This window comes from Corvus kubaryi, unplaced genomic scaffold (assembly GCF_017639235.1).
Source record: "Corvus kubaryi isolate FWS band 111438036 unplaced genomic scaffold, C.kubaryi_AGA036_p1.0 37187, whole genome shotgun sequence".
In the NCBI taxonomy this organism is placed as follows: domain Eukaryota; kingdom Metazoa; phylum Chordata; class Aves; order Passeriformes; family Corvidae; genus Corvus; species Corvus kubaryi.
In genome coordinates, this window is record NW_024581053.1 from 167095 (window position 1) to 192890 (window position 25796).

At 50.9% G+C, this 25796-nt stretch overlaps 1 protein-coding gene across 13 annotated transcripts in view; it reads right to left on the reverse strand.

Annotated features, from left to right (window-relative positions):
* The window catches only part of MYOCD (myocardin), a 219749-nt gene that overhangs the window by 23795 nt on the left and 170158 nt on the right, over positions 1-25796 (reverse strand). For 7 of the 13 annotated variants that reach the window (XM_042022067.1, XM_042022073.1, XM_042022071.1 and 4 more), the window contains one exon: positions 3124-3189. In XM_042022067.1, coding sequence (XP_041878001.1) covers positions 3124-3189 — 66 coding nt within the window. Of the gene's footprint in view, positions 1-2248; positions 2374-3123; positions 3190-11364; positions 11760-12124; positions 12513-25796 lie in introns of those variants that run through there. The other 6 variants (XM_042022077.1, XM_042022069.1, XM_042022075.1 and 3 more) reach the window with 5 other exon arrangements.

Here is a 25796-nt window from a genome sequence, read left to right on the forward strand (position 1 = left end):
CCCTCTCCTGTCACTGACCATGACTGGACATTTGTCCTGTCCCCTGCTCAGAAGGAGATGTGTTACATGAGACCTCCCTGCACGGAGACAAGCAGCAGACCATGTCCTCAGCATCTCCTGACTCCAAGGAGGATTAACACAGAGGTGCTCCCAGAAAAAGGCCAATAATCCCTGGCTCTTGGACCAGTGAACACCAGTCCCATGGAGCAGTCTGTACTGGAGTCATGGAGAACCTTGCACATTTCCTTGTTTACTGTGGTTCGGTAGAAATCGAGGCAGAATTTACATGGTGAAGGGGTTAATACTTCTCACATCCTACAAAAATTCTTTTCTGTCTGTGTAAGCAGACAAAACTAACTGTTCCTGTTGGGACAAGGAAGGGGAAGGTGTCCTGACCCACAAAAACAGTCTGCTGCAACTCTTTCTTTGGCAACAAAAATTCTCTTTCCATCTTCTGAATGGGATCCAATAAAGACAGAAACTATTTTCATGCAGGCCTTGTTATCCTCCATCAGTCTAGGGGAGGATGAAAAGAAGACTGGGGAGAAACAGGAAAGGTTTGGGGGTCCTCTGAATTGACTTTTGGTAGTCAACACCCAGGCAACCCCTGGAACATCCAGTGAATCACAGAAAAACCCAGAAGGCACATTCCTACTCCTGACATTTGGAAAGCAGACAAACAGACAAGCTGGTGTTGCTGTGCCATGCTCCAGTGAGCAGCCACCAGCACTGGTGACAGCTGGTTTAATCAGAAGCAAAATCAAATAGTGCACATGAGAAAATGAAGTTAGCAAGAGAGATGAGTTTCCCAGTCCTGCTCGTGTGAAGTACTGACATTGGCAGCGTGCTGCAGGCACTGACCAAGTGCCATGCTATTCAAGAGGAAAGTGCTGCGGAGTTTAGTAATGTACCAAGATTTTTGGAGGAATGATGTGGGTGCTGCAGCTTGTATTAGTCTGCAGAACAAATACAGACACTGCTAGTTCAGAGGACTTGTCAGGGGATGACATTTCAGCATGAAATGAGTGAGGGCCTGGAGGCACCAGGGCAGAGGTGCTGTGTGTGGCGTTGATAACCCTGGGACAGTGGCTTTAAGGTTTCAGTGAGAGGACGAGGTGGTGGCTGTGTGTAGCAGGAGGGCCTTCAAGCACAGGTGTTTCTGCAGTCCATCACAGTCGGGGGGACTCACCTGCTGGTCCTCAGAACCAACATGGCATGGGAAGATATGGTTAACAAAGCCTTGTTTTTCATAAGGAATGCCTGCACATGCCCAAGCCATGGGGAAGCTGGCTGGGGCTCCCATGTATTAAATGCTAACATCTGACACTTCCTCCTGATGTCAAATTCAGCAGTTAAATTCTGCGTGTTTGTTTTTATAATGGCATAAGTGCCTTTTCTTCTATTACTTTCAGTGAGTGAACCGTGCTCAAGTTTCCCAAAATGGTCTTCTTGGACAGAAACCAGACTGCAAAATGTCAGCCTAGAAGCTGGGAGTGCAAAGAAGCTGTAACTAACAGGAAAATACCCTTCAGTTGCCATCAAATAAATTTGGCTGAATACTTTGCAGTGTGTAAGGTTTGAGATGTCGGGTGCCACGTGTGACAGTGCAGCCTTGCAGAGCAGCCCCAGGTGTGCAAACCTCTCAGGGGACACTGCTGCCCTGTGTGTGTGCAGTGGGGTGTCCTGCACAGTGTCCCAGTGTCCCCACCTTTACTGACTGGACTTTGCAATTTGGGAGATGTTAGACATATTTTTGGCCACTGACTGTGTTCCTAGTTCTTGCATTACTCTAACAAATACCACAGTATTTTGTTTAAAGCTTCAGCTCCTGGAGTCTTGTGATCAGAGTGCAGGCGGCATAAAATCTGAATGTTTAAAGAAATAAACAAACAGGTGAAAAATGGAAAGAGTATGCATTTATCAGCCTTAAAACCCCATTGAGCATTTTGGCAGTCATGATTTTTGTCATCCTGCTCAAGTTTTCCTAATGCTTGATGCTGACAAAAGTGTCCTGAGAAGGTGTCTGTTGCTTGGCCCAGTCCTTGGGGGGGCAGGGGATGGACAGGGTGCAGCAAGCAGTGCTAGAGCCATGCTCTTAGAGAGGTGGTGTTCTGCTGCTTAGGCAGGAGCTCCATCACAGTCTTCAAGAGCAACCAGAAGAGACAGAAGTGACACAGCCTCTGGAAAATTGTGACCTTAGCAGTGAACCCAAGGGGTCCTTGATGAGACAGAAAGGATAATCCTCTACCTGGGTCCCAGATAACCACAGATTTGCACATGGAGCCTGAGCTAGGTCAGGATGGAGTATTCCACTGAGCAGGGCTGAGCTCCCAACATCCTTTCTCCAGTGGTGCTACAGGTTTCATGATGCACCTGCAGGTGCAGAAGGGGATCGTTTTCATTCACTGACTTTTTGGGCTCTAGCAACTTTCTGCTGCAGAATGATTTTATGACAATGCTCTCCTGGAGCTCGTCCTTCAGGCTCGAATGCCAGGCGAGCAGGGGTGGATGGGGTCAGAGAGGGAACACGTTTGTCACTCTGCAGCAAGCAGCCCCTGTGGGGGTTCACTGGCCTCAGGTGTGCACTGACAGCCCTGCCATGTGGGATCAGCATCTGGGTATGTCTCAATCCTCCAGGGGCTGCCTGTCTGCACCAGGGCCATGGCAGTTCCCCAGAGCTGCCTTCCTCCCCAGCCTCCTGGAATGAGCCCTCTCATCCTCTTCCTTGTCCTGTCCCAGAGGCTCCTGGCTTTTACAGGAGGTTCTCTGCCCTTGCCTACGTGAACAACTGTGTGAGTCCTCTGCTTGAGCTGGATATGCTTGTCCTGCTACAGTGACCTCTGGGATGGGGAGCTCTGCAGCTGAAATTTTGGATGGTGTAAGGTAAGAATCTCTCCTTGCTTCAGTTTGAGCAGGGGCATTATGGTCTGTGTGACAAATGCACTGTACAGCACCAGGGATCATCAGATTTCTGCAGGGCAGGAAGCAAAGTCCCCCTGGTAGCACTTTGCTCTGAGCTGTGTGGGTCTGAGCGGGCAGCTGGTGCCAGACAGTGTCCCAGCAGTGCCCAGGATGAGCACAGCCCTCTGAGCCAGGATGAGAAAGGAAGAAGAAGATACTCACGTGGCATGATGCCTTGGTCTGCCAGCTGCTCACGGGTCCTTCTCTGCTGGAGCCGCAGCTGTAAAACTGTGAGAGAGAGACTGTCAGGGAAAGGGGCAGGATTGTACTGAGGTGCTAATACAGGGACAAAGTGTGTGGGGTCTGCGTGTGGCACAGAGGACTGGCACTGATCCCTGCTGCTGCTGGACCAGCCTTGTGAACAATTTAGCTCATCCCATCACCCAGGTAACCATGCCTAACTTTGAGTTAGTATCATATTCTACACCTTTGGTTTTGCAAATTTGTCTTCAAGACAAATCCTTATCACAAGGTAAAACACAAAACTCAATTCCGTGCTTTCCTGCTGGAAGCTCAGTACAGCTTGCCACGAGGACAGGCACCTCAGTCACAACATAACTGCAGAATTCCCTACCCACCAGCACAGCCCCAGGCTGCTTCTCCTGAGCAGCCCTGAACGAGCTGGGGTTGGAAGGAAAAGAAGGGCAGGAACAGCATTTTTGTCCGTGGGAGCAACCTGCTGAGCTCTGCCAACAGCTCATGTCTACAGCACAGCTTTCCTGGGATGTGGGATGGAGCTGAAAAATAATCCCTTCCAGAGCAGTCCCCAAAGCATGAGGCTCCCTGAGATGCCATTGCTTGTGACTTTTCCGTGTCCTCTGTACAAACCATGTTTCACATTCAGAGCAAATGTTTAGTGAAGGCCTCATGTGGGACAACGATCTCCTGCCAAATTCCAGCGCTTCTTCGGACACCAAAGATAGATTCTTGCTGCGAGGGAAAAATGTAGCCTTCAGTATGTGGTAAAGTCTGTGTGTGTGCTGTTTGCCTTAAGCCAGGGTGAAGCTGGTGGCTGAAGTCACTGGCAAACCTTGCTGCCAGGAGAGTCTCCTCTGCCCCATGGCACCACCCCCAGTCAGTGCTGGTTCTGCCTGTGGACATGGATTTAGACTCTCACACTCTGGGTGCCTACATTGCACCCCCTTATCTGCACCCCCTTTGCAGAAGTCATCCCCCTTGGGGCCCTCAGAACCAAATGAGGCAGTCCATGCTTTGGGAATGCCCATCTTTCCTCCTGGGCTGTGCAGGCAGGTTAAAGGTAAGCAGCTCCTGGCTGGTATCTGACACAGGGTGAGCTGTACCCCAGTTTCTCTGTGTGGAACCTTCTCTGGGAGTGCTCACAATACTGAAGAACTGTGCAGAGCTTGGCACTTTCCCTGAGGAAGAGATGGATCTTTACGAATAGGTGAGCTAAGGGAGGTCAGAGACTGTCCAAGAATAAAACCAATTTGTCGCTCACCCAGGAATGGTTCTCTACTCTCCTAGTCCTGGTCCAGTGCCCCAGGCATTAGAGCATCCCGCCTTCAACTGAGGCAACTTACACACAACATCACGTTATTAACAGGAATCAGAGACAGCAAAGCCTTCTGGAGTCACACACACCACCCTGCCAAGGACACAGCAGTGCCCCATCAAGCTGCAAAATATCCCGAGGGAGGATCCTCCATCACTTCCCTTCACAGCTCCCACGTGTGCCAAATTATTTGCACCATTTCACTCCAACTTCCGACACAGCCAGGCCAAGTGATGCACCACATCCACATTGGCAAGGGGGATTCTAACAGTCCGTGCATTCAGGGCCTGCATTCCCTGCTGCTTCTGCTTATTTCATAGCCCTTCCTAGCAAACAAACAATTCACCAGCCTCGTGGAGCAGCCAGCTGGTGAGGAGAAAAAGGAGAGGGTACAAATCCCCTTGGAGCATAGCTTGGAAGGTGATGATGATTTTCCCTGTGGTGGGTGTAAGATTCGTCATCTGCCCTGATGCAAGAAGTGATGAGAACGTGTGGGTTTCCCTGCCACAGCTCTCCCACTGCTTGGCTACAGGAGCAGTGCTTGGGAACCCAGATTTCCCAGATCCCACTGCCTTCCAGTGAGCAGGGCACGGTCTGGGGGATCCCACCCCACTGCAGCTGGTCCACGCTCCACCTCACAGCCTCTCCTTTGCCTCCTGCCCTGTGGATAGACTGCCACAGAGGGGATCTGGGACTGTGTAATGATAATTTTGTGCGAGGAGAAAAGGTCTCCAATTTGGTTTTTGTGCTGATGGGTAGAAAGGCCATGACCCAGCAGTGTCACTCACTGCTCTGGTGTGAGAGCTGAACAATTCCATGGGCAGGTCACGGAGCTCATTGTGGGCCGTGCTGAGCTTACAAACATCCTAAGTCTGGCCCATTCTTAAACTACAGGGCAAGGAGGAAAATTTTATCCATCACTGTCTGTTCAGACCATCCTGTCAAAAAATGTGAGGACAGGCCAGTGCAAGTACCAGCCATTTCCAGGAGCAGCACACACTCAACATTTGAAACAGTTATTTCAGCCACCAAATATTCATCCCAATCTGGACCTCCTCATGCAAGTAGGATGCATGACGTGACTCTCAAATATCTCTGTGAACTTCTAAAACCTGTTGCAAACCACCTGAAGAAACAAAGTGGACAGTGTCAGACAATAATGCTGAACATGCCTGGACAAGAGGGAAGCAGCCTCTGAGGCAGTGCTGCAGCTTGGCAGATGCCAGCTTAGGGCTTGCACCTTTCCCTTACAACCAAGAGCACTTGAAAACAGGGCTGGAGGAGCCCCTGGCACCATCCAAACCACCACTTAGCTGCTTCTTTCCTTGAAATCTGTTGAAGCTGTCTGACCCGAGCTGCGTTCCAGTCCTCTTCCTTTGCTGCGTGTCTAGAGGCCTGAGCTCTGAGTGCTGTACAGGAATTAAATTGTCATAAATATTCTTATTTTTCAAGGGAACTGCTCTGCTAACTCTTCAGAGGAACATTTATCATACGAAGAGTGGTGGCTGGAGCACTGAAGAGACGATCTTGGTCCCACCCTGCCCAGCATCCTTGTTACCTGCCTGCACCAGCTTGGATGGTGAGAAGTGCCAGCCAGGGAGCAGCCATGCACACTGGTCATCCTGTGTGACCACCAGCTGGGAGACAGCCTTTCTTTCAGCAACCCTGCTGCCTCCTGGGGTAGCCCACGATGAGAAATCCTCCTGGGATGGTGAGACACATGGCAGACCTATCCCAGTGAATTTGCTCGTGTACTTTTTCTGTTAGAAATACTCCTCACTTCCATGCTAGCACCAGGTCCCATTCACTGATATTGGCTTCCAGAAATGTCCTGTGCAGTAGGGCTGTGTCAGTGGTGCAGACAAGACCTCCTGGCATCAGTCACAGCTGCCTTTGGTGGCCCAAGCTTTGAGCACTGCCTGTGACTTGAAGTCATGAGTCACCCTCCTCTCTAGGAGCTGAGCTCAGAGCTGTAGAAAGCTCAGAGGACAGCTTGGGCCTTGCCTGGCCTGGTGATGCACAGAAAAGACATGTTCAAATCTTCACCCCAGGAACAGGCAGATCCAGCCATCTGCTTCAGCCTGCCAGGACACTTTGGGGCCAGTGCTCAGCAGACAGTCAGGGTGGGATGGGATTTTATCACCTCCTTCAGAGCATCCCCCCACTGGGGTATGGCCAGAGCACCCCCAGCACCATCCTCTCCTTGGGGAATTGGCTTGAGCAGCACAGGGGGCTGAGCAGCATGAGGCACGTGTCCCATGGAGTGGGGGAAGTGCCCTCCTCACAGGGCTCAGGACTGGGACAGGCAGGCAAAGCCATGGCTGACGTGATCTAGGGTTGGGGCCGCTCTATCTCCAGAAAGGAGACCACTGAAAGCAAGTCCCTGCCCCTTCTGCCACCAGCAGCTCGTTCCTGCCCTCCATGGCTCAGAGCTGGGGTTTGGGGAATGTGAGTGCACCTCAGTGGTGCACAGGATGGGGACAGCTCTGCTGGGGTGGGGGGAGTTGGCAACAAATTGGGAGTGGGGAGGGGGGGCTCCTGTTGGCAACAGCAGCAGTTTAGTTGCCCATCAAACAGCAGCTGAGCAAAGGTGAAACACAGGGCAGTCCATGGCTGTGGTGTGCACCAGAGGAACCTGCTGACCTGCCCCTGCTCACACACTCACTGGCAGAAAGTGGACCTGCAATCAGAATTGCAACCAAGTCCAACTCCTGGCCTTGTTTCGGACCCAGCCACCTTTGAAAGGCAGGACTGCTGCAGGCTGTGAGACTGGCTTTCCATAAAATGTCCCAGGTATTGTGTGAGCCTGATGGGGGAGAGGAGCTGCCCCCGGGGTCCTTTGACTGTCCCAAGGTCCCATCAGGGCAGGATCAGGGCTGGCACTCTGGCAGGTTCAATCATGTTGTTTGTGGCCTTCTCAGGACTGTGTCTGTTCCTTGCAGCTGCACCAGGAGCAGGAGTCGGTTCTCAAAGCAGGGTGTGGGCAGGACCATGGGGCTCCTTCCCAGCTGAGCAGCAGGCTGGCACCAAACTCCAGCGTGGAGTGACTCTGAGCTGGGTGACAAGCCAGCCAGCCTCCTGGGTGCTGACAACAGCAGAGCATTGAAGGACTCGCTTTTCTGGAGCTGCTGTTTTGCAAAAACACCTTGGCCAGACTTTGTCTTGAGCCCCTCCATGGATCTCATGGAGCTCACCTGCTCTGCCCATAGCCACGAGCCACAAAGTGATTTCTCTGTAACATCACATCTCCAGGCCAATGTTATCCTCTGACAACGTGGCCTCAGTGGGACCTGTGTGAGCAGAGACAAAGCCCAGAGATGAAGCTGGAAATGGCACTGCTCAGCCAGGACAGCCATGGACAGTCCTTTCCCAGGAGGGTGCTGCTTTATCTCTGCCTGTGATGTCACCTCGGAGCTGGGAGCATTTTGCTTCTAACAGACAGATGTGCTACAACTGTGTGTGTTACCTGGGAGACTGCACCGAAAAGTCTCTACATTGGTGAGAACTATATTTCTAACCCCAAGTCCAGGTCTTCAGGTACCTTGGAAGAGATACTAGGCTAGCACAGCTGGCTAGCAAGGAGCCCAGACCACCAAATGGGCACAACCAGCTGTGAAATCCCTCTGAGGGCCGTGTCCTTCATAACAAACCCAACCTCACCGTGGTCCTGAGAAAAGGCTCTCACCTTGGAGTCACCCCTTCAGCATCCCCGTGAGCAGCCCAGACAGGTGTCCCCTGAAGCACAGTGAGGTACATTTCGATCTGTGCTATAACACATGCTTGGCTGACAAAGAAACCCATGACTGCCCACTAAAACACTGAGGTATAAGAGGCCAGAAGAACGAAACCAAGCACAAACTGATCTACATCAAGGCAGTGTTTTACAAAAACTTCACAAAACGGTCTCATCAGTTACAGTGAGGCCGTGGTTTGAACACACACACTGACTGTGACCTGTATGAGTTCACAATCTGAGAGGAAACACAGGCGCATGCTTTATCTTTGGACACCACAAATATCAAAATAAAGGTTCTGCCAAAACGCCTGGCCAAACACCCTACCAAGACTTATTCTCTTCTGCCTTTATTGACCTGCTGATTTTGGTCCAAATTGCTCTCGCCACCGGAGGCAGACAGAATAAATTCCTCTCCCATCTCAGTTTCATTCAAGCCTTATGTGTAAGCATGAATGCTTTCCTGCATGGAGCCAGGCAAGTCTTCTCTGCAAACCCACACCCATGTGTCCACAATTAGGTCTTGGTACCCCATGCCAAGCCATGCAGAGCCTGATTTATTGTGTTAAACTTTCACTTCTCACCAATTATCTGAATTACCACTGAAGTTAGGCAGATGTTGGCCTTGTAAGCTCTTTCCATATAGCTGCAAAAAAAGGGTCAGGGTTAAGGTTGGATCTGCATTTGTCAGCTTTGTTTGCTTTGTCCGATGCCAGTGCTTCTCCACTGCTGGAGAACAATTGGTTTGTACTCAGAGCAAGAGATCACATAAATTATCATCTCTGGGAAGAGTTAAATGTGTTTCTGGAACAGCACTTAGATGTCCTGGTTGATGTAGTGCAATCCCATTGACAGCTGGATCGTACAGGATAGCATGGCAGACTTGAAGAATCATCATTCCTGCAAAATTTGTCAGGATGACCTCAGACCAGAATATTTATCTTTGACCAAACAGACAAAATAAAGAGGCACACAGATCCTTGAGGATGGGAAGTGGGACCCTGCAGGACTGCAGCATGGTGGTGATTTTCCCTCTCTCCTCTGGAGCGGTTCCTGGTGCCTGGCACTGGGATAGCCACGGTCCCTCCACATGGCACAGCTGTGCTGGTCCTTCATGGGACCACTGGAGAGACAAGGACAGGAGAAACCTCTGTGGCACTCAAGGGGTGCTCGCTGGGCACACTGTGAAAAGGCACTGCCACCAGCACAGCAACCTTTCCTGGACAAACACATTTTCCTTGCTACTGCTGCTGTCAGATGGAAGCGAGAGACCGGAGAGCTGACCCTGCAGCCACAGCAGTGCCACCATCTCCTAGCTGCCACCTCCTTGCTCTACTTTCTGCCTGGTGTATAACATGGAGATTAAAGGGATTCTGGGATGAGGAAACAACAAGTAGTGTATCTCTAGCTCCCCTTAGCACACTCACATAGCTCCTTCGGCTGCTCAGCGCCTGCAGGCCGTGGAGAGAGAGCAAAAGTTTAGTTATTAAGATTTACTTCAGCCCTCTTTAATATTGGCCTGGAATCCTTCAAAAGGGATTCAGACTCATCATGAGTCATGGAGCACAGCTAATCCTTCCCAAACCTGGGGAGCAAACAGAGCCTCACACCTGCCGGCTCCAGAGCGTTTCCAAAGCAAAGGCGCACGGCTGAGCGTGGCTTGGCATTTCGGGGGCTGATCCCTCCTGCCTCTGTGCAAGCTACACAGCTCTGGAGCTGCTGCTGTCCCGTGTCACAGCCCCTGAGCCATGCAGGACGGTGTGGGGCACAGCCATGGGCTGTAGGAGACTTTCAACCCTCTTCCAAGCGAATGGAGGTTGGTAAATCAGAGCTCTGCACCTCCTGCCATCCTTGTGGGGCTTTACAGCTGACAAAACCTGCACACAGAGCAGGCATGCCACAGGAAACTGTCCCATAGAGACTTTGCAAATAAACGAGATTCCATTAAATGTTAGTTCTTTCTTCTCTATTCCCCATGTTATTAAAAATCCAGCACAAACTGAAAGCAGCTTTATTGACTTATTTGGGTTTCTCAGCATCCTGCTCTCCTCCCCTGTCTCACACACTCTGACAACCAGGGTTGTGCTGTGGGCATGTCCCACGTTGCCAGCGGTCACAGCCATGGGGACAGCGAGGTGCAGACACGCATTTGGGATTTTGGTGAGCCCAGCTCCAACAAAATCAATAGGCAGAGAAATCTTGTCAAATGGGAAGCTTGTCTTTCACCAGGCCATAGCAAGGGATAGCGGCTGTGGGAATAAATCATGGACGAAAGAATGCCCCACAAATTGACTGTCCTAGAAATGCTGAAAGGCACTAGAATTTATGGAAGCAAAGACCCACAAAGTTTACTTTTCTTGGAGAATCATTTGAAAAATATGTTTAGAGAGCCCACTGTTGGTTCCATAGTGAAGCCAGCTTACAAATAAACCAGAAATGAGCCTTGAAAACAATCCTGGTTCATTTGAAAAGAATGCAGGGACAATGCACAGCCCGTCCTCCTCTCCTCAGGGAGGTGGCAGTGTTGCTTTGTACATGCTGGAGGAATTGTTACAGACAGAGATTTTTTTCAAACGAACATCAGTGTACCATAATATACCAACAAAATTTAAGGAATGACTTAATCTAATGAAATGTAAGATCAGAGAGATATGGAAACCACACCAAAGACCTGGACCCAGGCTTTGTATAATTCAGCCAGACTAGGACACTTGTGTTTGCACACACACTCTGGGGTTTTCAGCCAATTGCCAACTTTGTATTTGCTGAGAAAACAAAGTTCAAGTTGACCACCCAGCTATCTAAGAGATCCTGATAACACCACTCATGTCTCCCATCAGTACCATAAATCTCCCATTTCATTATCTACAATGAGTAAGGAGGCAAAAACACACACGGCGTGGGTGACATGCCAGACCGGGTGCATGTTCCAACGTGACTGCCCTGCCTGGATTTAAAGCCTCCCATACGGCACACGCAGCTGATTTATCTGCACATCCTCACAGATAATATTCCCAGGGAGAACTTCACCTCTAGGAAGGTCAGAGAAAGCACCTTGACAGCGTTTTTTTGGCATTGCTGTTAAAATTTGCAGTATGTTGTGATCATTAAAAAAACTACGAGTCAGGATACCCACTCCCAAAGAGAGCATACTTACTATAGATGCAGCCAGTGACTAAAGGCATGAACGTCCAGCAGAGGGGCTGATCTAGAAGCCACCGTCCCATAGTTCACCTTCACTCACTGAACATCCTCGGAGAAGCCCCTGCCCGGTGCTTCCCCTGACTTATGAGCTGGAGGCATGTTTTACTTGCAAGCCCTCCGCGAGCAGCAATCAATTGTGTGCCTCTGGTTTTATTTCTCTGATGATGTCACTTTAAATACTTTTCATGTTCCATTTGTTATTTTTACTTCTAAAAATGACGCATTTCTTCAAATTCATTTTTCTCCAATTAGTCACAACTTAATGGAACAAGCTCGGCTGCCTGCCTGTCAGAGAGAGTGTCAGGCCCGTCCTCTCCGTGGTTATCCCAGACAGACCTGCAAGAGCACCTGGAATATACGGACGGCGTTAGGCACCTTGTTTATCCCAGATGCCCTTTTGGCTTCCTGCCCAAATCCTTCACAGCAGGGCCAGAGAAAGAGAAGCGGGAACTGCAGTTTTACCAAAATAAACCACAGACATAAATCAAACACAATGAAAAACCAGGAGGAAAAAAGCAAGAGAGAGGAAGGAAGGAAGGAAGATGCGTCTCTCCACTTGTGGAACAGCCTCTGTAAGAGCAAAGCCGTGACAGCTCTACGACCCCTCGAGTCTTTTGCTCACATGCTGCTTCCGAACATTTAATGCAAAACAGTCTGTGGCTGCGGCGTGACAGAGAGAGAAGTTTTAAGAGAAATCTCAAGGTTTTCCCTACCTGATCTGAACTTGCTCCGAATCAGCAAGGAGTGCTCAGACCCCAGGAGTGTCATGGTGACTCAGGGACCAGATCCAGACGCCCCTCACTTAAACCATTAACTTCCTCCACAGGGAAAAGCCGACCAAGCCGTGGCTGGTGCACAGGATTCATCCAGCTCTCCTGGACTCTCTGGGTGCTTTTACAGCCGGCTGGCAAGGAGCAGCAAGTGGCTTTGTAAGTTTTGGTCCCATCCAGCACTGACCCTGCACAGACACCAACTGCTCCCCCTGTGCTGTGTTGAACTAATTAACGTGGAGCCAGCGGGAGCCTCCTCCCGCCCGGAGTTTACTACCAGCAGCTGGGTGTCCTGGCTGATGTCATCGTCTAGCGGGGAGCAGCGACTATCGGAAAGGGTCTTAGCAAAGACAGAAGTTTGATATCTGATACTAATTACTACCGGCCGTACGCAGCCAATCCGGGCGCTCCCCGTCTCAGCCGATTTTGGGAGCCGCTGGAAATACCAACAGAGCCAGGGCTTAACTCTTTGCAGCGTGCTGGGACACGGGCCCCGCACCTCGGCTCCGCAGCGGGGCCGGGGGGTTCAGCTCCCAAAGGCGAGGGGAGGGCTGGGGTCGGGACAAGTGTCCCGGCCAGGGGACGGCTTTGGGGCGGTCGTTCCGCCGGAGCGCTGCCTCGGATGCCCTCCCCGTCAGGGGGGCACAGGACTCGGCTGCGCTGCTCTCCGGGGCCAGGGACTGAGCTCGGTGTGCTCAGGTGTGTCACCTGGGCGTCCCAGCTGTGCCCAGAGCTGTGCTGCTCGGCGCACACCTTTCCCAGCGCGGGGCTGGACCGCAGGTTATCCACCTGGGATGCTGCCGTGTGCTGCAGGCACCCGGGCACACGTCCTCTCGTGCTGTGGCACGCTGACACGGGATATACGGGGCAGGGCTAAACCTCGGCTCGAAGTTTCCTGTGCCACAGCGATGCCAAGGAGGCTGAGGACGCTGCTGCTATGGAGGATCCCTCCCCGCCTACCAAAGACGCTCTCAGAGAAGAGAAGCTGACTGCAAGCACACAAAATAAAGAGAAACAGACCCTTTGAGGCTCCCCTTCCCCAAGCGCACATCTGGTTCACGTGAGGTAGTGGATGATCTGCTGGCACCTTTTAGCGTGTAGTGTAAATGGTACAAACCAAACTAAGTCAAGGACAGACCTCAGCTTCCCTGACACATGGGTCTCACCTAGGAAGCTGCCTAAATTCCCTCTACGTCATAAAAGTATTTCAGGACTGGTTTGAGGTTTTGTTTGGGTTGGTTTTTGGTTGTTTTTTTTTTAAATTTTATTTTAATCCCGTGGTTTCTGGGAACTACTCCTAAACTGGGTTGGGGATAGGAATTTTCAGGCTTCTACACTCATGGCCCCAGAGGCTCTGATTCATCAGTGTCCCAATGCTGCAGGGATCTCCTGGCATCTCTCATCCTCATGTCGTCCGTGTGATAGAACCATGGAAGCACAGAATCATTTAGGTTGGAAAAGCCCTCTAAGATCATCAAGTCCAGCTGCCAACCCAGCACTGTCAAGCACACCACTGACCATGTCTCTAAGCACCTAATCTACACATTTATTGAACATTTCCAGGGATGGCCATTCCACCACTGCCCTGGGTGGCCTGTTCCAATGCCTGAACACTCTTTCAGTGAAGAAATCTTTCCTAAATCCTGGCACAACTTCAGACCATTTCCTCTTGGCCTATTGCTGGTTACCTGACAGCTGAGGTTAATGAGGCTGTCCAGAACTGAGCTCCCTGGGCTGGATGTGATTTCCTGCTCATGCTACATCTGATGAAGTGGATTTTCCTTAATGACTGGCAGGGGAGAGATGATTTAAATAAATTGTTCTCCAAGCATTGAGCTGAGCTAGTAAACAGAGTTCTACTGTATTGTCTAGCAAGGTGGCCAGAGTCTTGTTCCTTACTAATTTTTCCTAATGTTTAGTCCACTGTACTTGAAATGTCCTCTCTAATGGTTTTAACCACACAATCACTGCTGTCCTGAAACAAGCTCCACCACCTAGCAGAACCATGCCATGAGCAGCTCAAGGACAAGGCAGGACTCGCTGACACCGTGTGTCTCAAACTTCAGGTTTTTGTACTTTTTTGCTTTGCAAATTCCTGTTTGATTTACTGCTCCTGCTGGCCAAAGCTCCACTTAGGTATCCCTGCTCCCTTTGGAGTTCCTAATGCCTGCCTTCCTTCTTTCTTTCCTTCTTTCCTTCTTTCCTTCTTTCCTTCTTTCCTTCTTTCCTTCCTTCCTTCCTTCCTCCTTCCCTCCCTCCCCTCAGGGGACACCAGTAGGGGATGGAGGTACATCTCTCTTAGGAGGTGACACAACCTCTAACAAGCTCTAATTTGTTGACTCATCTCAGCAAATTGCTCAACTGCTAAACTCACAGGCCAGAGCTGGTGTTTCCCTGTGATGGTCATTACGTGAGAGTCAGCCCTGACCACATGTACTCTTGGTGTCCTTAGGAAACAGAGGAAACTTGTCTCTCATAAACCCCAGATGAGGCAAGGACAGGCACTGAGTTCCCATCGCAGATACTGAGCCATTTGCCTGGCTGCTGCCTGCTTTAGGTAGCTGTAGTGGTTTGGTCCAAAATACTCATTACTGTTTATCTGCTGTGAGATAAGAATTAGGAGAAATGCAAAACAGGCACCAAACTTGAAAGAATATAAAGAAGTTTATTAACAGACCTAAAAGAAGAAAAAAATTATACCACCTTCAGAACTCTCCTCCTCCCCCCACCTTCCTCCCTTCTCCCACTGACAATGTGAAAAGACAACCCTTGAGATGTTCAGTCTGTTTACCACTTCCATAATAACCTTGTTCAGTCCATTTAGAAAGAGAAGTCTCTTCTTGCTCGTGCTATGAAAACATTATCACAACGAGACAGCCGCCCACTTCCAAATATTGTTCAGTCCATTTAGGAAGAGGAGTCTCTCTGCCTGCGTGTGAGTCCTTTCCCCCGACTTGCAGCTTTTCCCGCAACTGCGTTCGAGGGTCCACTCTTGAAGTTTTTTGGGGTACAATTTTAAGGTTGAGCCGTTCAGAAACAAAAACAGAGGCCCTTCTCCTTCCCTGGGAGCAAAGGGTCTTAATCATCTTCATCTTTAGGACTATCTCTGGGAGCATCTCTACGGACTGAGGTTTTCTCCTTTCCCGTTCGGAGCAAAAGTCCTCATCTGGTTCATCTCTACGGACTGAGGTTTTCTCCTTTCCCGTTTGGAGCAAAAGTCCTCATCTGGTTCATCTCTCCCTGTCCAAACTTCTCATGAAATTACAGCTGCGTCAGCATCTGCCTATCTCAGCGCAGGTGCTTTTGCTCACGAGTTGAACACTCCACCCCCCGTATCTTCATGAAATTACAACAGGATACTCTGATATATCATAGCTTCACAACAGAATTTCAGCTTTAAGCATCTCCTCTCTCTCTTCCCTCAGGTTTTCAGCTCTTCACAGCAATAAAAGGGTTAATCTCACCTCGGCCTTGCAGCTTTGCAGCTGGAATGTTGAATTTTTCTTATCGCAGTGGAGAGGGGGGAGAGCCGAGCCGCTCCGGCTGCCCACGGCAAGGCAGTGGGGGGGGGGTTCCATGGCTGGAACAGGTCCATGGCTCCAGGATGGCCGTGGCCCGGCCCGGCCTGGCCCAAGCAGGGCCTGGCCGGGCCCGTTGGCCCCCACACGGGGCCTGCAGCCACCTGTGCCAGCGCCGGAAACGAGAGAGAGCTTGGAGGGGGAGTTTGCCTATTCTTAAATGTGGATCACAGAGGTGATCACAACTTTAAGTGGCTTAGAGAATTGTCCATATTCAAACTGGCCAGCTGATAGGTTCTATCAGTTCCCAGAGGAAACTGTAAGCACCCCTTAGCAAGGACGTCCCTTCCGGGACTATGCTTGCTAACCTATGACAGTAGCCCAGGAATAGTTATCCCCCCACAAGGTCCTCATGAGTTTCCAGAGTTGTCAGTGCCCAGCCCTCGAGTCTTGGCTGCGTCTGCACCACAATCACTGTTCAGCTCTGAAAAGGGCCTCACCACCAGCTGCATCACCACCTTTCTCTGGAAGGTGAAACAGGCACAAAGGTCCCAAAGGCTGCAAAGACCACTACTGCTTCCCATTCCCCGTTCCCAGCTCTGCTGTAAGCACCTCTGTTGTAAACTGGGTCGTATTGACTGCAGTGAGTGAAAGAGTGAGCCTTAAATACCAGAATAAATTAGTCATGGCAGGGAATTCCTTTGAACTGAGAAGTCACACCCCAGAGCCATAAGGATATCAGCTCTGTGCTGCTCACCAGATCCCAGGAAGCCATCCCTTCTAATCTTCCAACACACCCTATTGTTTATGGGACTGATTTATTTTAAAGCAGATTGTTTGTTCATATGTAGATTTGCAACTATGGGAAAAAGAACCAAATGAGCTGAAGTTTCAGTAAAACCCCTCTGGGGACTTGGAGGGGTCAGTGTGTGACAGTGTCTGTGCCAAAGAAGGGGAATTTCCCCGAACCTGGTATCCTGCCAGTCATGTCTGCTCAGATTGTCCTCTCCTGGAGGAACGAGACTGGTTTGGCTTTGGTTTCTTTTCTCTAGCACCTGGCAGCTCCACTTGGAAAAGACCCCTCCTGCCGCGGCCTTATTTTTTGAATCTTCACAGCATGTTCTGGAAAGACAGATCTGATGGTAGGAACTCCCAACCCTGACTCCCCCATCCCGTGAGCAGAGTAGTGATAATTTGCTGCGTGCTTGTGCAGCTGTGGTGTCCAAGGTCCCACAGGGAGGGACAGCTGTACTGGCACAGTACACACACAGTGCTGAATGTCCCCAGCCTGGCATAACTCTGAATCCTGAAGGAGTGGGAAGGCTGGAAAAAGAGTTGCTTTTACAAATATGTTTCTCAGGAGGAGTCCATTCTTCCATTTGTACCCAATACAGCCATGATAAACTGAGTACAGGGCAGTAGCCAAGGGCAGGTATCACCGGGAAACCAGTAGCCAAGGGCAGGTATCACAGGGAAACCAGTAGCCAAGGCTCACAAAGACCTCTGGACATCCTTTGAAGATGCCTACTGCCAGGATGTCATTGTTGTGATAGAGAATGGAAGAAGAAATCTTTCCCTGAGAAAGAATTTCTCGGGAGTTCACGGGGCCACGTGAGCTGCCCATGAACGGATCACTGCAGCTGGCTGAGCTCAGGGCAGATGTGAACCTCCTGCTCTGAGACTGCCCCAGCAAAGCTCCAGCCATGCTGCTGACCATGGCCTTTAGGAGCCTGAAGAGAAATCAGCTTCTCTTTGCATGCCTGAGACTTACCTGGGAGTGAATTGCACAGAAAAGCGGTCCTGTGCCTTTCACATGGCAAACAGTCAGGATATTCCTCTCCGTGACCTGGGACAGACAGAGGCTTTCTGAGCTGGAGCTAGCAAGGCAGCAGTGTCTCTGCCACTGTGAAGCAGAGGTGGTAGCTCAGAAAGATCCTGGCTGGGTCCTAGCTCAGGACATGCCCAGAGCATGGTATTTCCTTTGGTCAGGGAGCTGTGAGAAAGGATGGTCCAATCCTTCACTTCTGATAGCACCTGGTAAGCACCATCACAGCAACATTCCACTATCCTGAATTTGCCACTGTCTGCCAGATTTTAAGTGGTCTGTCCCCTCCCTATCTCCTCACAGAGCTTGAGGGCCAGAATTTATGACAGAGATGTCATGAGCTCTTCCCATTCCGACAGCAGACAGCCTCGCTTGAATTGGAGCTGTGAACTATTTATCACAGTGCTGCAAGCATCCAAGCAAGGTCCCTCAATTTATGAAGGTCCAGAAGATATTATGCAATTGACAACATGAACACAAAAATACTTCTGCACTTTGCTAAAGCTACTATTAAGCTGCCTGATGTTTTCATCATAATATTTATTTCTTTGTAAATACACCAAATTCTCCAATCCCGACTCAAAACAGAAAGATCAGAGAATGCAAATAGGGAGATGACATAGCTGTTTAAAGATTATGTAAAACGTTTTTTTGCTAGCATAAATATTTGATTGTAGAACTCTGGCTGTTGTGTTTACCGAGCAGGGATGCGCAGTGAGTGTAGAGAGCTGCCACAGCCGGGCACTGTGCTGGAGGCTGTCCCATGTCCCTGCCTGTCCCTCGCCGTGTGCTCCAGGCTGCAGGCACAGGGCATGCACTGGCACTCATCCCTGACTCCCTGGCTCCGGGCAGATTTTCACTCCTGACACACAGGCTGGTCCTTCAGCAGTGGTGGCGGCAGCCACTCCATCAGCTCCAGGAGCCTCGGGATGGAGGGAAGAGGGGATCAGAGCAGGTGAGGGAAGAGTTAAAGGCTCAAGGTCTGAGGCTGGGGAGGTCAGCGGGAGGGGTGATGCTCTCCATGGGGTCGCTGGCTGGAGCACAGTGCTCAGGTCAAGTGGGCTGTGCTGGCAGGAGCTCAAGGCACTCAGGGACCTCCTCTGTCCCTTGCAGAGCAGGGGGAAGGGCCAGGCCAGACACAGCCCAAGCTGTCCAGAGGCATGGGATGTGGGATGGGAGATACCAGTAGCTCCCTCCTGACTCATGACTGTGGTGGGACACCAAGGTCAGGGCACTGGCCACGGTGGGAGGTCCAGCACGGCAGCACTGCGTGCCCTGAGCACGGCCCTGGTGTGGACTCACAGGCAGTGGAGGATCTGGTTCCCCTGTCCCTGTGGGGAGGAGAACTGGGGACAGGCTCTGTGAGTTCCCTGCCAGCACAACTGAGGGCGGAGTACAGTGAGTGGGATTGTGAATTTCTGTGTTTCACAGCCGGGGCAGGCAAATTTCTATTTTAATCTACTGGAGATGACATTCTGGGGATGGTTTCCCAGTGGAGCTGGGGACTTGCTCCCTTCAAGGGACTTCGCTCACACCCACGGCTGTTCTGATGTCTCGGGCCACAAGCAGGATGCTCCCAGGTGCTGAGCTCCCCTTGCAGAGGTGCCTGGGGTAAGCCTCAAATGCTGCAGCCCAGCAAAGCAGGAACTTCCTCCCTCCACCTGGCCTCATGCACGGTGCAAACCAAGCCTAGAGCTGGCTGCCTGTGTCTTTCCTCTCGTAGCCAGCCCCACTGCTCACCCCAGCAAGGGTCCAAGCACACCTTCACACCCCCAGGCCATGCTGCTGGATATGCTCTGCGTGCTGTCCAGGCTGCAGGGTGTGCTCCTGCAGGCCTGTCCTGGGGAAAGGACAGGTGCTGTGTGCAGGAACTGCTTGGCTCTCCTGCCTTTACTGCCAGACAAATGTGCATCCCCTCCAGGCAGCCCTCACCCCCAGGCTCAGGAGCCTCTGCCAGAGCATGAGGAGGGTGAGGCTGGGGCCAGGGTGATGTCCCTGCAAGCAGGACTTCCCAGCCGGCTGGACTGGTGGCAGCAGCTGCCTGACCAGTGCTGACGGCAATGAAGAACATGCGAGGCCAAGCTGGTGTGTTTTGTAGCAGTGACGAGCCCTTGGCTGCTTTCTGGGTGGCCAGTGCAGGCAGGAAGCATTCTGTGCCTGGTCTGGTTGCTCCAAGCACTGGAGGCTGGCTGGAAATGAGGGAGAGAAGCAATGGCAGTGCCAGTATCACCCCCAGGCCCCCAGATAACCCATTTTGCTGACCTATGTCCCCCCTCACTCTTCACTCTATGGGTGTTTCCAGAGACGCTTGGCAGTGCCAGAGGGGCTGCACGAGTCCCTTTGGTCCGTGGAGCAGCTGGCTGCCCAGGCAGTGCAGGCACTGCCAGGCTGTGGAGCCAAGGGGGATGAGTTTGCAGCACACCAAGAGCTGAGGAGGCTCCACAGGGCCTGGCCAGGGGTGACCTGGCTTCTGTTCCCTCCGCAGCAGGACTATGGGCAAGTCACGTCTCAGTTGGGTTTCCTTATCTGTAACTGGCCGTAATGAGGCTAACCCCTCTGTAAAGCTCTTGGAAATCTCCCACCGAGCAGGCCCAGATAAGAGCTGTGTTGCTCTAAGCCCTGCAGCAGCTCCAGAGCTCGAGGCTTCCCTACAGTGCAGCCTGCAGCACCCCATCCCTGCTCCCACCACAGGGACACGTCGATGCTCCTGCCTGCATCCCTCCCTCCTGCCCACGGAGCCCCCTCGGCACAGCCACTTGTTTGGTGGCTCAGCCCTAAACAAGGAGCGTGTTTTGGGGAGGGGTGTGACGAGCACCAGCCAGGGATACAAAGCAAAGCTGGGCCTGGGTTAGTGGCGAGCAGAGCTAAAGCCCCAGATATACATCGGATGGGCTGGGAGCATTATGTATTCCTGGAATGCCTTCTGGTCTTTATTAAAATGAAACCACAGCCAGCCCAAGAGAGCTCATCGCCCAGGCACAGGGCCAAGTATAAGTTACTTCTACAAATATTTATTTAACCATATCAATGACAAACTCTTTTGTATAAATGTTTTTATTTAATCATAATTTACCAATTATTTTAAATCAATTGTTTGCCTGGTTTCTAAACACTAATCAAGAGGCTTGCATTAGCATTACTCAGGCGGATTAGACGCATTATTTCCCTGAATCTTATGCCATTGCTTGCCTGCCTTGGCCATGGAAGAGGGTGCAGATGGATCCCAAATTTCACTCAAGCTGTCGGATTCCTGGAGGACTGTGCATGCAGCGTTGCCAGCCCGCCCCACCCAGGTGACCTCTGGACTCAGCTGAGTTCCTCAGGGATGCACAGACACTGATCCCACCTGGTGCTCTCAGGACAGGACTTTCTTCTGGTTTCCCTGGGGCCTGTTCTCATGGAGATGTTTGCCCCATCACTGACACTTTGAGTGCCCTGCCCTTTCCCTGTTTAGCCCTTATACCTGAGCCCAGAACTTTCACTGCTGCTCCTCAGTGTCCCCTCAGCCCAGCTCTGGCAGGAGTACATGAGCATGGCCATGGTGCTTTGGGGCAGAACAGGAGCCAGCCCCCTCACACATGGACCTTCTCCGGCCCAATTCTCCCACCTCTGCTCCTGACATTTGACACTGCTGAAAAACAGAGGATCTGCACTTCTGCAGGGCTCTGCCTGCTCAGGAGGACGGTGAGCTGTGGTGAGGGCACCCAGCAGAGCTGCTGGGGCGATGGATGCTTACAGCACACAGCAGCCCTGGGGAGCAGCTCATCCTGCACAGCCACGCAGACCTGGGGCAGGAACAGGAATCTGCTTGTTGCCATCTGCACGCGCTGTTTATTTATAAAATTTCAGGCTGCTACTGTCCTGCACCTTGGCTCGCTGCTCGGCAGCGCCTGCTGCAAGCTCCGCTCACGCACGGGTCTGTTCAGCATCTGCCTTCCCAGCCCGGGAGCTGCCAGCTTCCCCAGGACCCCATTCCCCCCACAGCTCTCCACAGGGCACTGGGCTTTTGCTGCCAAAATCCCTCTCACAAGCTTTTCTCCTGGGGTATCTGAGTGTCTTCCTCCACCAGTCACTGTCTGCTCAGCGATGGGAGCTGTGCTGCTGGGAAGCCGGGAGAGCTGGTGCTTGGCCCCACTTCCAGCAGCCTCCCCAAGCCTCCCCTCAGTCTGTGCTGCTCAAGCAGGAGAGAAAGCAGAGACTTTGAAACTCCCCCTGATGGGGAGGGATATGGAGGTGCCAAGCTTTGCAAAACACAGACTTGGAAATGAGTAACCCAGGCACAAACTTTGTCACAGCACTGCAGCAGAGACCCAAAATCACCAGCAAATTTCTTCCAAGATAATTAAACTGCAAACAAACAAAAAGAGGAATTGGGCCAACTTGGATATAACCACGGGACTTACCTACTATTTTAAAGATGACAAAAATAGAAATCAGTGCTCTATATAACCTTCTAATATTTATGTTTGGATTTTTTCCTTACTGATGAGAAGTAGAGGTGCTGCTGGAGCCGCAGTGCAAACATGGGCTGTGTGTGCCTGTGGCCAGAGCTCTGCAACCAGAAAACATCACAGCACTGGGGACAGGAGCTGCCTGCTGCTGGCTTGGGAACACACAGGGAAGGTCTTGGGACAGGTGTCTGAAATGTTGTATAAACACAGGTCTGCCCCTCGAATGCAGATGAAGGGGAAACTCTTGGAAACAAAACCATTTTACACACTTCTCTAAAAAGCCTTTAAGTTCCAAGGGAAAATGAGCCAAATGTGCCTGTTTTATGATCTCTTATTTCTTACTAACTTCTTTTTAGACATTAACAAATTATTTTTCTCTTTTCATTTTCCTCGAAAGTACTAAGGGGTTTTTCGGGGCCTCACATCTCCGGTTAAGAGGGAAGAGACTCTCTGAGAAGTCCACACCTGAGCCGAGCTGGCTGGGGGATGCAGCTCCTCCCTGTGCAGGGGATGCCTTGAGCCCTGTTCTGCTCTGCGCTCTGTGGGAGCTGCACTCGTCCTTCCCCACTGGGCTGCCTGAGAATTGCACGTAGAGTTCAGCTTTTGTCTAAAGTCACGGGCTGCAAGATGTGACAGCTTTTCCTGGCCAAGATCACGGACAAGATAATGTGGAGATCACTGAGGCCCTTGCAACACCCAAGTCTGTTCAGAGTGAAGACCACAGGAGCAGGTGGTCCAAAGGGGTGAAAGACTTTGAAGCCACACTAAGAAAAAGAAACTGCCTGACGATGATCTACAGGACAGGCAAAATCCAGTGAAAACTGTCTCGGTAATGAAATAGCAAATACTTGTTGAGGACAGCGACAACTGTAGAAAAGTGGATGTGCTGTAGGACATTTATTCCAACTTATTGTCTCAGTGGAGTGGGCTCCACGCCATGCAGCTTCAGAGCCCTAATCCCAAACTGGTCATCCAGACACATCTGGAAATGTTAAATATACTGGGGAGCAAGGAAGGATTCCCGGATTCTGTATTCATTTTAGGCTCAGTATTTACGTAAGATACTTTTCTTATCTTCCTGAACTATTTATAGTTTTGTTTGTATGTTTGGGACACAGACTATCCTACTATGCTTCAATAAATCTGAAATATCTTTGCTGACAAAAAGAAATGTCGTCTGCTGTTCATGGAAAGAGGGAAATCTTTGTATTGAGCTACTTGTGCAGTTAATATTTTAGCAAATGCTCTCTGGGCAGATGATGACTCATATAAATTCTTAATTTTTGTTTCTTTTATGCAAAAAAAAGAAGCTAAAAATTAAATGTTTGAGTTCAAGGCCATCCGTACTATGAAAACTAGCATTAAACTAGACAAAATAAATCTTCCTTCCCCAAGATCTAATATTGTCACTATCACTCCCCACCACACAGATCGAGACAATGTAAAATGACTTTCAAAGGGCTGCCATCACCAGAATGGTGCTGGCGACGTGGTACAAACATGAGGCTCATTCCCACATGGAATTTCAGGTGTTAACCCCCAAAAAAGCCACCTGCCACTGAGCTGGGGACCAGCACCCCAGCCCTGGCACTGGGTAACCTGGGCAAAAGGGTGAGAAAGGGGCAATAGTGAGTGAGGGGAGCAGTAATTAAAAAACACGTACTTTTTTGTCAAGTGAGGAAAGTTTTTTTGATTTTTATATGAGGTAGGGGTTCTGCAAGTGACAGGGAGCTTTTATTTTGGGCTCAGCACAGGTAATTTTGTCAGGCTGCCAAGCAGGGTGATTTAAATAACTCCTTCCAAGCCTCTTTTAATAAAACCATCTCTAAACACATCCAGTTTCTCCAGACAAAAGGTACAGAGGGAGCTTCACAGAGTCCTTGGATTAGTGCAAAATGAGATTTATGGATTCCCTGCGAGTGGCAGCTGAGCTGCCTCCATATCGCAGTGGGGGTGGCAGGCACAGCCCCAGAACTTCTCTCCTGGAGTGGTTTCAGGGCTGTTGGTGCAGAGCATGGGGGTGTGGGATGAGGGACAGCAAAGGTGTGCTCAGCCCTGGCCCCGTCCCACGGGCTCAGAGGGGCAGCTCGTGAGCTACCTGACCCCCCTGGCAATGGGAATAGACAGGCTCTGCTCCTTTAATGCGCCGTAAATATTCTGGAAATGAAAGGAGGCAGGTTAGTTTGATTTCATTTACTCTGAGATTTTATTTTAATGTAGGTTTGATAACTAAATGGAAAACAAATGTGGGATATTAAAGGGAGGCGGCCCAGCCCAGCGGCGGGAACGGGACCGGTGCAGGAACATTTTTCTAAAGATCCCTTCTGGAATGTTATTTTGAACTCCTTGAAACGGCAAAGGTTTTTAGACATTGTGTGTTTTGTTAAGTGTCCCTCGGGAACACTGGGTTTAAAATTAGTCAAACTCTTTCACTTTTTTAAACCCTACCCCAAAATAGTTGATATAAAATTTGGTGGGAATTCTGCTGAGAGCTTAAATTGGCTGAAACAGACGACCTAATGGAAATGACATTTGGGGAAAAAATGTAAAAAACCTGGTTTTCTTTCTGGCTTCCAATGACATAATCAGGACATGGCAGGACTGCCTGCTCCTCTGAGTATGGCCCTGACCCTGGGGCTCTGGTCACCAGTTTCCCTCGTACGGGAGAAGGAGGGAAGCAGCTGGGAGAGAGCTAAAAGAGGGAGATGACGGCTCTGGTACGGTACTGCCCGTCCTCTGTGGTTGGATTCCTCTGTGGGCTGACGTCCGTCACCCTCAGAGTGCAGAGCCTGGTGAGCAGGTCAGCAACACCCACATCTCCGTCCAGAGGCGCGTGGTAGAGCTGTTCCCTCTGATGGGACACCTGGCTGGTTCTCATGCTCGGGACAGGAGGAGCAGACAAGATTCTACCGAGAAGGAAATACATTGGAGTTCTCTGGGTGACACCTCCAGCCCAGGGGGATGTGGCTCATCTTCCTGACAAACACCTTTGGGACAGCTTCTGGATGAGACTACATCACCTTGCCCTCCAATGGGTTTTGGTTTGGATCTGTGCCCTGGTCCTGTTGTCCTCTGTGGGGTGTGAGGAAGGGTTGCACTGGCAGTACACACCACTCCTCCATCAGCTCCTCCCTGCTCAGCAGTGGGCTGTGGTGGTTCAAAACATGTCCCAGAAACACGTCTGGGACCTTCCCCAACCCAGTAGCTTATTTATTCGGATCATTTTGTCACTTTGGGAGATAAAGCTGCCTTCACACACCTCAGGTTCCTCTTAGCAGAGCTGGGAGATAAGGGCTAAGGGGTGCTGGCTCCTACTTGCCGTGAGCCTCAGAGGATTTGGAGGACAGGCCTCTTTGGGAAGCCACCTCTGCTATCACTTTGACAGGTGTCAGCTGTGTTCTGAGCAGCCAGCCACAGCCAGAGATTAGCCAAATGTGTCTCCTGCCCAGAGTGCTCAGAGTCTCCAGACATGGCTTCACAACCCAGAATGGGAAAGGATTTTGAGTTGAGATAGGGGGCTTTATTCAGAAATGGCCTGACCTAAGGACCTCACTATCAGCAGCCCCAGCAGCCACCACCGATGGGGTCCTTCCCAAGAGGTGATAAGAGGGAGGAGGGGCCGTTCTGCCATCACAGACCCCAGTTTGGTGTCTGGAGTGCAGGGGATGAGAGTGTCCTTTGCAGCCCGTGTTCTGACCCCTGCAGCGTGCCAGAGACACCCCGGGGAAGGGGTGAACCCTTTGGAGAAGCAAAGCTGGGTGAACTCTTGCTGTGTTACTGAGAAGATGCTCAATTTGGGGGGTGTCCACGCGCCTGTGGAA